Source organism: Ammospiza caudacuta, chromosome 2, assembly GCF_027887145.1.
Source record: "Ammospiza caudacuta isolate bAmmCau1 chromosome 2, bAmmCau1.pri, whole genome shotgun sequence".
NCBI classification, from domain to species: Eukaryota; Metazoa; Chordata; class Aves; order Passeriformes; family Passerellidae; genus Ammospiza; species Ammospiza caudacuta.
In genome coordinates this window covers 101053577-101069024 of record NC_080594.1, presented here as the reverse complement: position 1 = coordinate 101069024, position 15448 = coordinate 101053577, and the positions used below count along the sequence as shown (strand labels likewise).

General features: G+C 37.2%; 1 protein-coding gene across 3 annotated transcripts in view; it reads right to left on the bottom strand.

Moving 5' to 3' along the window:
* WWC3 (WWC family member 3) overlaps positions 1-15448 on the bottom strand; it is a 98937-nt gene that overhangs the window by 22874 nt on the left and 60615 nt on the right. For all 3 annotated transcript variants that reach the window (XM_058821807.1, XM_058821790.1, XM_058821798.1), the window contains exons 8-11: positions 14930-15003; positions 5690-5932; positions 2716-2805; positions 957-1531 (exon numbers count right to left, since the gene is read on the bottom strand). In XM_058821807.1, coding sequence (XP_058677790.1) covers positions 957-1531; positions 2716-2805; positions 5690-5932; positions 14930-15003 — 982 coding nt within the window. The remainder of the gene's footprint in view (positions 1-956; positions 1532-2715; positions 2806-5689; positions 5933-14929; positions 15004-15448) is intronic.

Here is a 15448-nt window from a genome sequence, read left to right as displayed (position 1 = left end):
AAACAGGAAAATAAATTTGTCATGTGCCTGTATGCTGAGGCTTCTAATTTTGTTTCATTTTTTCAAAAGTTTTCTGTTTCCTCTTTTGATTTCTCTAATTTATGTTTCTCAACTGCAGTGCTCTCAGAAGCTTCTGCCAAGGCAAGCTAAATCAAGTCCCTCAATTTGACAGTCCAGCAGGAAAGGAAAAGTCAACAGTGCATGTGCTGTGCTAGCTGCACCCATCACCCCTCTGCCATCAGAGCACACCAGCCAAGATGCACAATATCTCACACATCCCCTACAAAAGATGCTCCTTTGCTGATGAAGCACCCACTCATGAGTGCACTGTGCACTCATTACAGCCATGCCACTGTGGCTTCTGCTCCTCACAGAACTTGGACACAGGAACCTGGGCTGGTGTACGTACAAATTCAAAATTCAGCATTGCAGTCAGCCAGCCTTCAAGCACAGTCAAAAGCATCACCTCAGATTTTGTGTTCGGGCTTTTTATTGTAGGGAATAGTAGTTTGTTATTTCCTATCTCTCCTGAGTTTGTTTTGTTTTCCATTATCAGAATAATGGCAACATCAGCACAACTGGGGGCCTCAGAAGTAACTAACCCATACTTTCTCTTACTAATACTTTACTTATTCTTGCTACATCCTTGAAAGGCTACACTCCAGTGAAAGTCTATATACCATGCCCTTTCTTCCAGTCAATTCACCACTGTTTTAAGATCTATTGACAAGGTTTCTCTATTCTTGCACCTCCTTGCCCTAAAACTAGAGTTTGGGTTTGGGGGATTTTCCTGTGTTTTGGTCAGGCTTTTAACAGGTAACACTGACCATGCAATTTTTACTTGATGGTAGTAAAATACTCAGGGACTCAGGAACAATCTCTACTGTGCTGGCATGCTTAGGTCTGTGTGACATTTTCTAAGACAATGTGGCAAAATAATAATATCCAAAACTCACCTCCACCAGTTTGGACAGCAGTCAGGTGTGGTCCCATTTCTCGCAGCCCTTCACTGTCCAGAGGGTAAGCAGATGTCTGAGATGAGCTCGTGCCTTGCGCATCATCATCACCCAAGGCTGTGGTCTGAGCCCTGAGCATTTCCAGGGCTCCCATGCCTGCAATCTCCTCAAAGCCCTCTGACATTTGAGCCAATGGAGAATCCCGTGACGCAGAGAGAAACGGGGTGTCCAGAGGCGAGCTCGGAGGAGACAAGGATGACAAGGAGGAGCGCGACGACAGCGACGCCAGGGACTGCGGCGTGTCCAGGGACCTGCGCTGCTTATTGAAACCGGAGTGTCCCATGGGATCCGCATAGGGCACGTCCTTGGTGAGCGCCTCGAAGGGAATGATGTCAAAGCGCAAGTGCTGCCCGTAGTCTGTGACGCTGTCTGCCTTGTCGTACTGGGGGAGGCCATAGATGTCCGTGAAGCTGACTGAGCTCAGGGAGCCTCTGCTGGAGGCCAAGGATCCTCGACTGGAGGCCAGGGATCCCCTGCTGCTGCCAGAGGACATGGTGAGGGTGCTAGCTGACAGACTATGGCATGCAAAGAAAGAGAAAACACAAAAATGTCCTTTCAGATATAACCAGAACTACCAATGCAGACATTAAAACACTAATCCAGACTACACAAGCAATTTTAAATGTATTCAGTACGGTGACATGGAAAGGATGATTTGGCATTTTAAAGTCTAGCTCATGTCTCTTGCCCTAGTCTCAAGCACAGCCATGACTGAAGAAGTACATGTGACAACCAGATCAGGGCTAAGCGCCTGAAGACAACACTCCAACAACATCCAAGAGCAGGATGAGCCTACTCTCATCCAACATGTAAACAGCTGCGATTTGGCAGAAGAGAGGCCAGAGCAGGCTCTAGCTCAGCAAACTCAATGTAAAGCCAGGAAGGATAGATTACCATGATCCAGCTCAAATTTACATTAATGATTGGTCATAAACAATCCAGGGAGAAGTGCAAAGGGATTTGCAAAGTCCTAACAAACTGCTGTGTAAGCCTCACTCTCACAGGTTTTTCCAATGCAAAATAAGAAGAGTTTAGGATGAATCCTATTCCATTTCCTCTTACCATTCTCAGTTAAGGGGGGCAAGAATATTAATGCCAGAGAGAGATGAAGTGAGACAGGAACTCAGCAGGAACTGAGCTTTTGATGCTGCTATGGTGTTAAACTGAAGAATCCCCAAGAGCTGCATCTCAAAAGGCAGCTGTGGGTGTGAATATGCAAAACATGCTGAACTTCAGATGTGAGTCTTAACACATTCTCGTATTTAAATAGCAAAATTTTGTCATCTTACCAGACATCAAAACCCCCTACCTTTGAAGGTATCAGGATATTAAGAAACCAGAGAATTTAAAAGAAGGTTAACTGCCCATGTAACTGTAACAATATTACAACAGATTTTAATAACTTATTAAAACTGTAACAATATTACAACAGATTTTAATAACTTATCTCCTTTTCAGAAAGTAAGGTAACATAAAATTCCCAGCTACACTTAATAACGTACCCTAAATAGTCATCACTAATACTATTTATAAAACTCCATCCAAATCATCACATTCCACAGTGCAAAGTGTATAAATATTGTGAAAAATTAATTTACTTGGCATATATACACAGAAGTATAAAAGATAAACTTCATGCATTATTAATATTCTTCTCTGCTGTAGTTACTTTAAAACCTGCTGCTTTTACATAACTTACCTTTTTAACTGGGAGTGTAAATATGAGGTTAAACGTGTAGCTTCTTCTAGTTGCATAAGCAAACAATTTCTCTTCTCCTGTAACAGTATCCTATAATTAAACATATACATATTACTATTTTCTTCATCACAAAAGTTCTAGGAGCTTCCCAAGTGTGGAAAAACATCAATGCATTGAAGTTTGGAATACTGAAAAAAGTTGTACCGTTTAATGAAAAGTTTTAATTTATGCTGCTCATATGCAGCTGTTAATTCCAGCAAGAACACAAGAACCAAGACTGCAGGAGAGTTCCCAGACAAGAAAAGTAGCTGAACCATAATGTAAGAGTCATGATGCTGAAAATACATTAAAGAATTAGCAGTCATAAGAAGTCCTAGGTAAAAACATCAGACTCTACAAGATTATTTTTCTTCTCTTGCATCAACCTGATTCTGCTATTAAAATACTATGCCCTTCTACCTTGTCACAAAAAAAATATTCCAAGAAAAGTAGTGTAAAATTTCAAAGACAAAAAGAAAATTTTTGAAGGACTTCTGTTGACTATAACCACCAATGTCAAATTTAAGCGTTTATTCCATGTGTTTTACGTGCATTCATTTATCATTATGTTCAAGCAGGCAATACAGCATCTTGACTACTACATTACAGGAAAAATTTCATGCTGCAACTTATTTTTTGCCCGTTGTTATAACAAGCAGCTGAATTAGTCAGTACCACTACCACAATACAAACAGAATGTAACTGTAATGCCATCAATCTCACACACCTATAAGATACCTGGAATTCAGTATTCTGACATTATTAGAATTTCAAATAATAGATTTTATCTACCATCTACTCTTTTTCTGGATCCAGAATTATATTCCTGATGTTTTGTTTTCCAAGCCCAACCACTGAACTTCAAGATAGTGTCAGGGTAGTATTCTGGTTTGTGTTGTACATTTTGTACATCCAGGAAAGTTACAGCTCCAGCCCTACATAACAAGGTGCCTGGAAATGGAGATTCTAACAAAGGGTTTGGAGAAAGCAGATCAAAGTTATTGGGCTGCCTCAGACCCTCCTCAGCTGCAAAGGCAGCTGTTAGAATTCAACATGTTAATGAACAGGATTTAAAAATCAACAAAAAGGATTTTAATATCAGCTGAAAAACTGTTTTATCCAGTTCTACTGGATGAAACAGCACCTCTTAAGCTTTCTTCCTCCCTTTGTGCACCCCAGGCCAGGTTAACTAGTGGCACAAGGAAGGCTGCAGCTCAGCTATGCAAACTTACACCATACAGGCACTGCATGCAGGAACCAAGAGAAAAGGACAAATGGACACAAGAAACTAAACTGATTCAAAAGCTTGCAGGTGAAAGCAGAGATATTCACACCATCTACTGTAAGAAACAAACTTAGGAACCTACACTCCACAGTGATAGGTGCTGCAGGGTAGGTATCTTTGCTAAAAGGTAAGAAATGCCTCCAACTAAGGCTGTCAGCCAATATTAACAAAAACAACACTATAACAAAAACAAAGAACAAAACCCTCTGTCATACAGATTTTAAGTTCATTCTGATCTGTGCATAACTCAGTAATAGAAGTGTTAATTATTTAAGAAAGAAACACCTTTGTATTTCACAATTAGAATAAAGTGGAAATACAAAAGCAGAATTAGAAATACTTCTGGTTATTTCTGAGTCTAAAACAAACAAAAAATCAGGGCTACTAATAGTTAAGCTTTCCTCCCATTTATCATAAAAAATAGATTCTAACTTCTGCTCAACTTTCTGCTAGCATTTGAAATATCAAGTACCACAGTAGAATGTTGGTTTCTAACAGCATGAACTCCATGGAAAAATAGCTTAGCCTTCTTGCCAACACAGTATGCACTACCTAACATGAGAGCCCAAAAACAACAAATAAAACTTACTACACCACAGAGTAAAGTGAACTCCCTTTTCTGTCAGTTTAAGCTGGAAAAACAATGTAACAATATGGCAAAAATTGCAAAATATATTACACTGACCTGAAGGCTGGCTGTGAATTTTCTATTTACTGCCTGAATTTGCTGTCTGAGGTAAGCATTTTCAAAGAGACTGAAATTGTCAAAATCTGTACATGGAAAGCACTTTCAAATATTCTTAAAGTGTCTTAATTGTGTAAATATTAACCTTTACACAGATCACATTAAAGCTGGTTCTTGTAGGTTTTCCTGAAGTGTCAAAGCTGAGATTTTACCACTATTTATGAGAAGCAAGAACAAGCAGTTTCTTGCTTTCACTGGAAGCAGTCTATGGTAAAAAGAGATTAAGATGTTTTGTCCTTTTCTCTGGCTACAGGAAAAGCTAAGCAATTTTGAAATAAACACTGAGTTTCCACTAATATGTTTTTGGGTTGTTTATTTTATATATAACTTGATTTTTAAGTTTTCAAGAATGACTTTGCTTCCTATGTTCTCTGAATGTCAAAACTGGGATGTGTTTCCACTGCTGAGATTGCAAATGAAAAGGAAATATTGTATACAACAGGCAGCAAAACCATAATCATTTAACTTTCCTGTTATAGGCCAGAAACTAAATATAGCAAAGGATCTTTGCTCTGATGCTTTTGGAGATGACTACTACTCCACTGCAAAGAACAGAAAAATCTTTCACTATCCAGGTACTGTCATCCAGGTCTCTATTATCAGACAGTATCATGCAGACCTATTCCAAGCATCTTTCAAGATTCTATTCAGATTTCTTCTTCCTATTCAGAATTTTTAGATGAATGGGTAAACAAACTAGTCAACATCCCCGTGACTCTGCTTCAGAAATGTTCAAGACAGATAGAATTAAATAGTGACAGGAGTGGTCTTCAACTTTTTTGAAACTAATTTTTTCTCTAGCAATTTCCTTTTTTCCTTAAACACAATGAAATTCCCTACTCTTCCTTTTGAAGCTACCCGCATGGATCTCACAACAGAGGAGGAAACAATCCAAGTTCCCAAACCTTTCAGTGGCCCCATGAGCAGACGTTGCTCGAGCTCGCTGAATTTCATCCTCCAAGCGTCTTTTTTCCTCCTCCAGACGTGCAATGTCTTCTGGGGATCGTCTCTGCTGACTGATGAGCTGCAGCTCCTGAAGAAGAGCCTCCTTCTCCTTGATGAGCTGGAGACGGTCCCTGTCTGCTTCAGCCATTCCTGGCCAGGATTCATTATCCAGCAAGGCCAGCTGCTGTTGTATATTTGAAACTCTTTAAAAGAGAATAAATATATTTCAAAATTCAGAAGAGAAAGACAAGAGGAAATATATCAGAGTGTGAAGCCTTTTAATGCCTGTTCCTTTCTTCTTCTAAATATAAAACCAAGAAAATTTGGAAGTGTTTGGAAGGATTGTTTCTGGGTTTTGAGGTGGGCTTGTTTTTGGAGGGTTGTGTTTGGTTGATTGGTTTTAGGAGTTTCTTAATTGTTTTGTGTATTTTTAAAACAGCAAATAACTGCAAGTGTTCCTACATGTGTAGATGTGTGAGAACTACAGTGTTTTAATCTACTGCATAGACAATATCTGTCTTCACACCTTTCTCATTTTGTAATAAATCAATTAATATTTTAGAACTCGAGTTTACTGCCTGTACTGCTGATGAAGCTGAACATTTTCTTATTCATCTTTCTTCTACAATCAGATCTTAACTTAGGATTTCAAAAGTGCAGTAAGAATTTGAAGAAGCTGAAGGTGAGATGCTTAACTAGTGACAACAGGTCCATACAATCATGTCCCACCTCGTACAGGAATGGTTCAAAGGGCCAAAATTATTAGGCTATGCTAAATGACAAATTTTAAAAATTTTAAAATTTTAAAGCTGTCATTAAAACAGAAAATCAGTCTGGAAAAAAGACTTACTGGTTACAAAATACAAGTGGCTTTAGATGAATCTATCATAAACTATGCAATTGAATAAGCTAACTTGGGATTTTTTTCTCTAGTACGCTTTATAGTTAGAAGTAGTTTCTTGTATCTCAACATGCCGTACCATTACATGAAACAACAGTTTTAAGAATAATTCCACAGCTGACATTTTAAGAAAATGTCCTTTTAAAAACAAATTTTGAACTCTAATCAGTATTACCAAAAACACTAAAGCTAGACATTTCATGAATGTTTCTTTTGGCATAAGAGGGAGAACACTTACTGTTAGGTATTTATGTTTGTCTTGCAATGACAATTTAGACACTTTAGAATTGAACAGCTAAAATCAGAGGTAAGTAAGAGAAAACCTAGTTTTCTGATTTTTGAATACTTGAAACTCAAGAACTGTACAGTATTTTTGCAGTTTATACCTCAGTTTCATCTTCACTTTGAAATTATAGCACTCAAACAAAGATCAGTACCTCTAAAAGATTACTACCCTTTAAATAAATAGGGCACATAATAAAATAAATAAATAAATAAATAAATAAATAAATAAATAAATAAGACACTTTCAAGCCAGCCATAAAACTGTGATATAGCTCATTGGTTTTGATTAAAATAATCTTTTTCAAAAGTATCTGGTAAGAAAGAAAAATAATAACAAAAAAGCAAGGTAAAGGCACATAACACACAAACAGAAGATTCACAGTGTGATAATGTGATTATGAACAAAAGAAAAGGCATCAACATGACAAAGACATTTCCCCCATCTGAAAACAGAAGCTCATGCAATAAGATTTATTTCCTACTAACATCTGGGAAGTATTTGGCCATCTTATTATCGGGGGAAGGGAATAAACTATCAATAAGTAACTTTGCAGTGAGTACATCCATACATGAATAAGAATTTCACTGCAATTTCCCCACAACCCCTTAGATTTCATTTCAGCAAGTAAAGAAATTGGGTATTATGTCATATTTTTGTCTAAAGCAGAATTCTTTATCAAGCCCTTCAATAACATTTCTTCCTCCTTGCATTAATAACAAACTTCCTGACAATAGCTACTGAAGGCACCACTGTGGATCAATACATACAGTCTACATATTTCATACTTCAGCTATTGTGCATGAATTCCAGATGCAACTTCCTGAAGAGCACCTCGCCCCATTGACCAAATGTCAGGGCCAGGAAGAGCAAGCAAGGTCAGGATCTCTTCTCTCTCCTACCCAGGCTGCTCTGCTGTTAAATATTCAGTAAACACTCCTGAAGCACATAGAGCTTGATTTTCAGGTGTTCAGTGCCAAATGAAACAAATAAGGGCTCAAGATCCTTTCAACAGAATCACAGAATTCCGGTACAATTGAGTTATCACAGCTTGGCAAGCAAGTGTGAATCATATGAGCCTGGACTATTTGATTGTGTTCATAAGCTTTTACACAGCTTGTGGACAAAAGAAGATGAGATTCATCTGAAGTCTCTGTGTTTCTTCATAAGATAGCTGAAGGACTGACGCTTTTCTTCATTTTAACACTCTCAATTGTTTTGGTAGTTATTTTGTCATTGCAAGGGGAGCTGCGTAAGAAGCAGACCACAGGTACAAATGAACACTAATGAAGGCAACAAGGAAGAGAGAAGTATGATCAGAGAAGAGATTCCCTTCTTTCAGTGCTAGTGAATCAGTGATTCCACTTGTCTGTGAAGTGAAACACCACCTTCACTAAATACAAGAGGTTTTAATTTAGACTCTTGAGCTTGCTGAGAGCACGTAACTCCCTTTGTGTATGACATTCCAGCTTAAAGTTTGTTTTTTCCCTTCAATTTCTGTTATGGTGATGCTTTGAAAGTAGGAAGTTCTCATACAATAACTTAATTATGCTGTTATTAAAGAAGGGAAAGTACTGCTGTGGACAAAGTTTGTATCACTGAAGAGTTCCAAAATCTGATTAGGTATTTACTTTGATTCCCTGGACACTCTTAGCTAGCTCTTTCAGCTAGCTCTTCTTGTTTCTACAGTCTTCCCTTTACACAAAGAAAAAGCAGGCACAACACTATATAATGCAGGAATCTGCTGAAGCACCAATAAGCCAGTTTTCTGCAACCTCTATTTCCTGCACATGAACTGAAGTTTTGGGGCAATTTTGTTGCTTGCTTTCCACTGAGGAATCCCTCTGTATGGTAAGTTGATCCAAGAAGTTACCAGTGACACATTGGAATATTTATCTCCTTGGACAGAAGACACCCCTAAGGCTTTTATGGTCTCATTCACCCAAAATTACGAAAAGAAAATTGGAGTAGTCATGTTTAGTTATGCTCAGAACTTAATAAAAAAGTCCTCTTAAGTATGTTCCATAACTGCAGTCTGTCTCATCAAACACAAACTTTTCTTCCAATCACAATAAATACATGAATAAGCCATTTCACTCTGCTTGCCTATGCCAGACTTTATGCCTGTACTACACCAGCCATTCTCACTGCTGCTGTGTTAGAAGAAAATGGCTGTTGTCAAACTCAGTGCATATATTAACCTGCCTTAAAATATCCACTTAAATCAATGACTTGACATAGATTGCAACCTAAACTGAAAAAAAATATTTAGGATCCTTCATGAAGCCTCTGTTTTTCAAACACATCTTTCCTTCCTAACGAGTATTTTAAAGATACCATTTTTTAACTGTAGTGACTGCAAAAGAGTGCTTTTATCTGGCCTAATGCCAGACACTGAGGTCCCTACTGATCAAGCCATTTAACATATTCCTGTGGAAAAAACTGTTAATTTTGAGCCATCAACATTCCAGGCATTTTGCCCATTCCCATCCTTGCATAACAAGTGCTGGGGAGCTTGCATTCCTCACTGGAGTAGGTGGTATCAAATGACTGGTTCCCTAGGTAGGCAGGCCAACTTGGTGCTTAATTCAGTATTTTAAAATTTCTAATGGAGATGAACATAACAGTTCCTGTTAAGGGAGGGGCACAGATGGGATGACAAAGGTTTAACCTGGTGATGATCTTAAGCAAACACTGACTTGAAATGGCACATCTGTCCTGAAATGGTCATACCTAGGTATCTAAAATGATGTCTCACTCAAGAAAATGCAGACACATCATGAGGATGAAAATCAGTAGAGACACTAGTTTATTACGCAAACTACATCAGGGGAAAAAAAGGCATGTATTTCCAAAATTTAATTAGACATAATTTAATTAAATTTAGTAGCATGTCTGAATCATTATAGCTCTAGACAGCTCCCTCTCCCCCTGACAAAACGAGGCAACCCTACTATCACTGAAAATACCTGGGGAACCTTAAAGATTTTGTTAATGTCCAGAAAATCACTTTCAAGGGTGGTATCTGAACCCAGCACTAATGAACTTATATTGCTGAGCTCAAGAGGATATTTATTAAATAGAGCATAAGAAGTGAGTAAAAATCACTCATTGTGAGATGAGTGATTTACAATTACAATTTATCCCATGTTAGATTCTTACTCAGACTATAAACAAGACAGGTGTCTTGGGGAGGGAAATACTCTGAACCAATTCAAAGGTATTAACTCATGCTCATAAAATGGAAAAATTATGGGTATCCTACAGCTGGCACTTGTTCTTCAAACTTACCATGGTTTGAACTTTACAAGGAGAAGAAAGGAAACCCAACAACACTCCTCTACATTTAAAGGCATAGGCTTTTGGCTGACATACCATACCACTCTAGAACTGAGGCCTTTGTTACTTGTGGTATGGGAAGACCAGTGGGGACAAAATAAAGAAAATATTCTAGTTCCTATATGAAAGAAAACAGTGGCTAAGATCACATAAATCAGCCCGGCTTACTCTTTTCCCTAGGCTTATAACTGGACCCAGTTCTCTGACGCTTCAGGAAACAGGGAATATCTCCCACATGCAATGCCCAAAGGAGGTGGCTGTGGGACTGAAGACACGTAATGAAGGGCGTAAGAACTTGGTAATTTCTGATATTTAGTGACCCTCTTGAGTGTGGATTATGATTTATATCCAAAGAGAGGAACACTAGAGAAAGGCGAAGAAAGAAATGGAAAGAACAAGAAGCTGGGGAACTCGGCCAAATGCTCACAACATTTCTCCACTGTGTCTATTTTGGCTGTTCCTGCAAGTATGTGCCACTGTAGCTTTGGCAGACAACAAGAGTATGGCTGTGTACAATACCCAGCCTTCCTGACAACCCAGTTCATTCAATAACAACAAGGTCTTAAACTGGCTTAAGAAATTCATTAAACCATTAGTCCACTGGCATTTTGCAGCTTTTAGAAAAATTGCAAAAATCTGCTAAAAGCAAGTTTTCCCAAATGCACAGGTGAAATAGTACAAAACTTTAAAGAAATGCAAAAGCATGTCTAAGCTCCCATTGTAACCCAAAGGAAATGTTTTATGTTTAAAAACCAACACTGGGAGATTTAAGTTTGGCTGAGTCAGGTGTTTATGTGCCATCAAAAAAATTACTTCATCCCTAAGTCAGATTTTCAGATTTGTTCAGCAGAATAAAGCATAAAAATCCACTGAATTTCACTAGAGATTCAGTAATTAAACCTTGAAACCTGCCTATACAAGAGAAATTTTAAAAGGAAACTACTTGACTATGCTATTGTATTAGTACTGGAATGTTGCTATCAATATCCAAACAGGTACTTTGTCACTAAAAGCACAAATTGCACTGACACACTTCTGCTTATGCTAGTGATTTTAAAGGTCGAACTGAAATTTAATTTTCAAAATGAGACAAGTTTGCAACAAACTATACTGATCAGAAAGAAGTAACATCCTTAAAGACAACTGTAGAAATATTATGCATATCTGAGGAAGAGGTTTTTTCAAGGCTAATATAAATCTCTTGACATCCACTGCATGCCTCTATGAAATGAATGGAAAAATAACATCTTTGAATTCAAGTTCACAGAAGATACAAATAAATACTACCCAAACTAGGTAGGCTGGCTGAAGTTGTTTCAATGTATTTTTAGTTCATTAAAGTTAGCTACCATCAGACTGGATTAAAAAAAAAAAAAAAAAAACACAAACAAAAAACCCCTACAGCTAAAATTTTTGTTGCTTCTTATTGGAGGGATTATTTTTCATCTACCAATTAACACACCTCACAGGATATGAGGCACTGCAGCAATGACACTTCATGAATATTTGTTAATATACTTCATGTAGTCATTCTACTGAACAGCACAACTTAAGAGTTATCAAAGAAAAACAATTTGCTTTTGATTTCTTGTGCTATGAAGCAGTATATTCAGAAAAATGCTTGAGGGGTACATTTTCCACTGTGCAAATGCTTTCATGAGAGGTGGTCTCACTGAAATAGCAACTGAAACTAAAAACAGTATTTATCCAGGCAGCTTGGGGCTGTCTGTTCAAAAAGACCGTCCTCCCTCCCCCTCCTGCTTCTCTGGAGGGCCACACTGGCAGATCTGAGAGGAGAAATTTCATGGAAATAAGGTACAGTTTATTTAGAAATAATGGGAGAGGGGGAAGAGTACAGAGCGGAAGAAAAGTGATTGAGCCTCCTTTCAGCATGACTGGTGAGTTAAAAAACAGAATTTACAAAACTCCTCCAAGAGCCTGGATCAGAAACAGGGGAGAGGATCTCTTCCCCAGCATGCTGGAAATGTCAGAACCCACAGTGTACAACATCTGAAATACCCATGGGAAAAATTAAATTGCAAATCATCCAACTTCCTTCCAGTGGGAAAGTGATGGAGGGGAAAATAAGCTATGTGAATGTCTTAATTTATGCAAAGGCCAAACCATTCAGCAGTCAGTGAGATTTTTGAAGGAGGAATTAAAATAGAACTCCCTTATCCTTTATAAGGGAGGAAGGATATTTTGGGAGTGCAAGACATCTCTTCTGCAATCACTGGGTCTCATCTCCTGAATTTCTCAAGATAGTTCATACAAAAATCCCTGCATTTCCTTGCTTAAACTCCATATACAGAGAATATTTTAATTTTTAAAGACTTTACATCAGGCAAATATTCTGCTTATATATGGCCAAATTCACAAGAGCAACTAAAATGCAGCACTCTGTCCTTCAGTTTGTAGAGATTTTTTCCTGCTTTCCTTTCAGGGAAAGGACATACTTGTCTACTACAGTGCATTTTAAGTCTCCCATTAAAAGTTTGTCAGTTGTACTTATTTGCTGTATGTTTCAACACCCACTTGACAAGCCAGCAGTGACAATATACTGCCTTACAGTTGTGACATACTGTAGCATTTTAATTTTCTACTTTGTAGATTTAATCCATGGCAGCACATTCCGTCACCCACACTGTGCAGTAACAGTAGATATTTCACCAGCCAAGGGAGAATGAACACAAAGATATTTAACAGAGACAAAAGCCCTACAGAAATGCCAGCAAGCTAAGGGGAAGGAATGCATGATAAATGAAGAATGCAACCACAGAGATAACTGGTAGGGGCAATGAGCTTTGTGCAGTTCCACTCAAAAGCTGAAAGCTGATTACTTCCGTACAACATACTGGGCAGAATAAGGCTACTCTTTTAAAGCAACTAACATGCTTTTGCCAAATAACAGACCATTGTCAGAGCTGCTATCCTGGGAAAGCAAAACTACTCTTTCTGCAATCACCATTCTCTAGTTGGAAGCTTAGTTACCCAGATTTTCTACACTTAATTAAGATCAAACACCAGCTCACTTCTGATGTTCAGAAATACTGCATTCCATGCAGAAACAAATGTTCGGCATTTCCAGCTGAGAAATGCTTTGCTACTAAAAAGAAATTAACCCATAAAACCCCAACACCTCTTTACCCCCTTCAACAAAACACCACTCCATCTTTTCCCTGTCATAAACAAACAAGAAGATAATTGTTTTAAAAAACACAGAAAAGCTATGTCAGGAAGCTGAACTAAAAATATTTTAATACAATCTTCACAGCATCAGTGGCTCTGTTAAACTGAACAGTATAAAACTAAATTTGATCATTCTTCTTTTAGCAGCTCTAAGTTGCTAAATTATCACTGGACTATTAAGTGCTAATTTAGCCTGTGAGCAAACACAGGACACAGAAACATTTTTGTTTTGTTCTTTTTTCCCCCAATTATTTAATTTTATTAGGTAATAGTCACTGGTATTTACACACAGTATGTATGACACAGACTTCCATTCAAGTTACAAATCCTGAAGATTTAGCTGTGTTTACCTAACTTGCTTGTACCAACTTAATTTTTTGAAGCCTGTATTGTGTCCAGATGTGGGTAAATTTTCCAAGAACAACAAAATGGTGTACTGCCTATAAACTTCCAATTCTTGCCAAGACATGTGACAGCATTACAGATGCCCCTAAAGAAAAAGTCACCATGATATGAAAAACAGAGGCAAAAGAATTTAACTTATTTTTCTATTTCTTGTTCTGAGAAATGTAAAAAAATGCTAGAATAGAACACATTAAAAAGAAAAAGAAATCCTAATTTATACAAATTTTAAAACTACGGTTTTTGAAGTTAACTATATTGAATCTTTTTAAGTGTCAGTCAAATTAAGTAACAGAATATTCTACCAGCACAAATCAAAATAATCATAAGTGTATTAATTTACTGACTTTAAGTAAATCACCTGCACCCACACTACTGTCCTGAATATGTGGCAAATAGTTTGAAAACAGTGAGGTTCAATGAGGACCTGCTAAATTATTTAAGTAGATTGTACTTTTAAAATTTCAATAAACTAAATGAAAAAACACTGCAAGACTGGCCTCCACAAGAGAAATACTTACAATAAGCATTTAGACTGTAGGACTTATTGAAGAACCAATCTATTTAAAGTAATACTTTTTATCATTTTTATCAGAATTTTTTTCCAATTTCAACATTTATTTTTATGTACCCTTCTGCTCTGCTCTGAACATCTTCATTTATCTCACAGGAAGTTCAGCATTCTTTCTTCTTCATGCCTTCAGTACACTGAACTTAAGACACAGGTATGCAAGGCTTTGGGTATCCTGACAGACCAGACTGATAAGTGTAAATTTAAAGACTGTTTATATCTAGGTTTGAGAAAGAGGGTGAAAAAATGTAAAACAGTTTAATTGAACCACTACAATTTTGTGTTTATACAAGTATAGAACAGGGGTGACATTTAGCTTTATCTCTGCAAACAAATATAATAATCTGACGATAAAGTCTTATATTTACCTAAACTTTCATTATCTGTGAACTACTCAATAGAGAGCAAATTAGTCTTCCCAAAGACATTTCAGCTAGGAGGCTGGGTCCAGTTCTACTTTGAAAACTTTAATCACAAAAGTAAATATAAAACCCAATAGATTTATCTTTAATTACCTTTTCTTGGCCTCTTCATATTGCCAGTTCAGCCTTACTTTGTCTACAAGTCTTGTTTTGTCATCAAATCCAAACTTGCGGAGTTGAATAGCACAGAGAGGACGAAAAAGAAAGAAAGAAAGAAACAAGTTGAAAACACTCTCATCACAATAATGAAAGGGATATATTAGTCTTCCTTACTGGATTCACTAAGGAAACTTCTATCCTTTACTAGTAACATAATAAAAAATCAATTTTATGCCTTAGAAATGCAAAACTAATTTCTTGCTAAAAGCAGAGAAGATAAATAAGCCCTTTCAATAAATTATTAACCTGGAAATCAAGGGTTAGCAAATTGAATCATTGATAAATGGTCAAAGCATTTCAACTTTATCCAAGTCTACAAGGCAAAGAGTGTTTTAATTGAAATATTCTGCTATTTTATATGGCTATTTTATGAATACTTTTATTAGAAGCAATTCAGATTACACTCCCTGTACTGTGATGTGTTACCCAGCACCTACAACATAAGTGCATTTT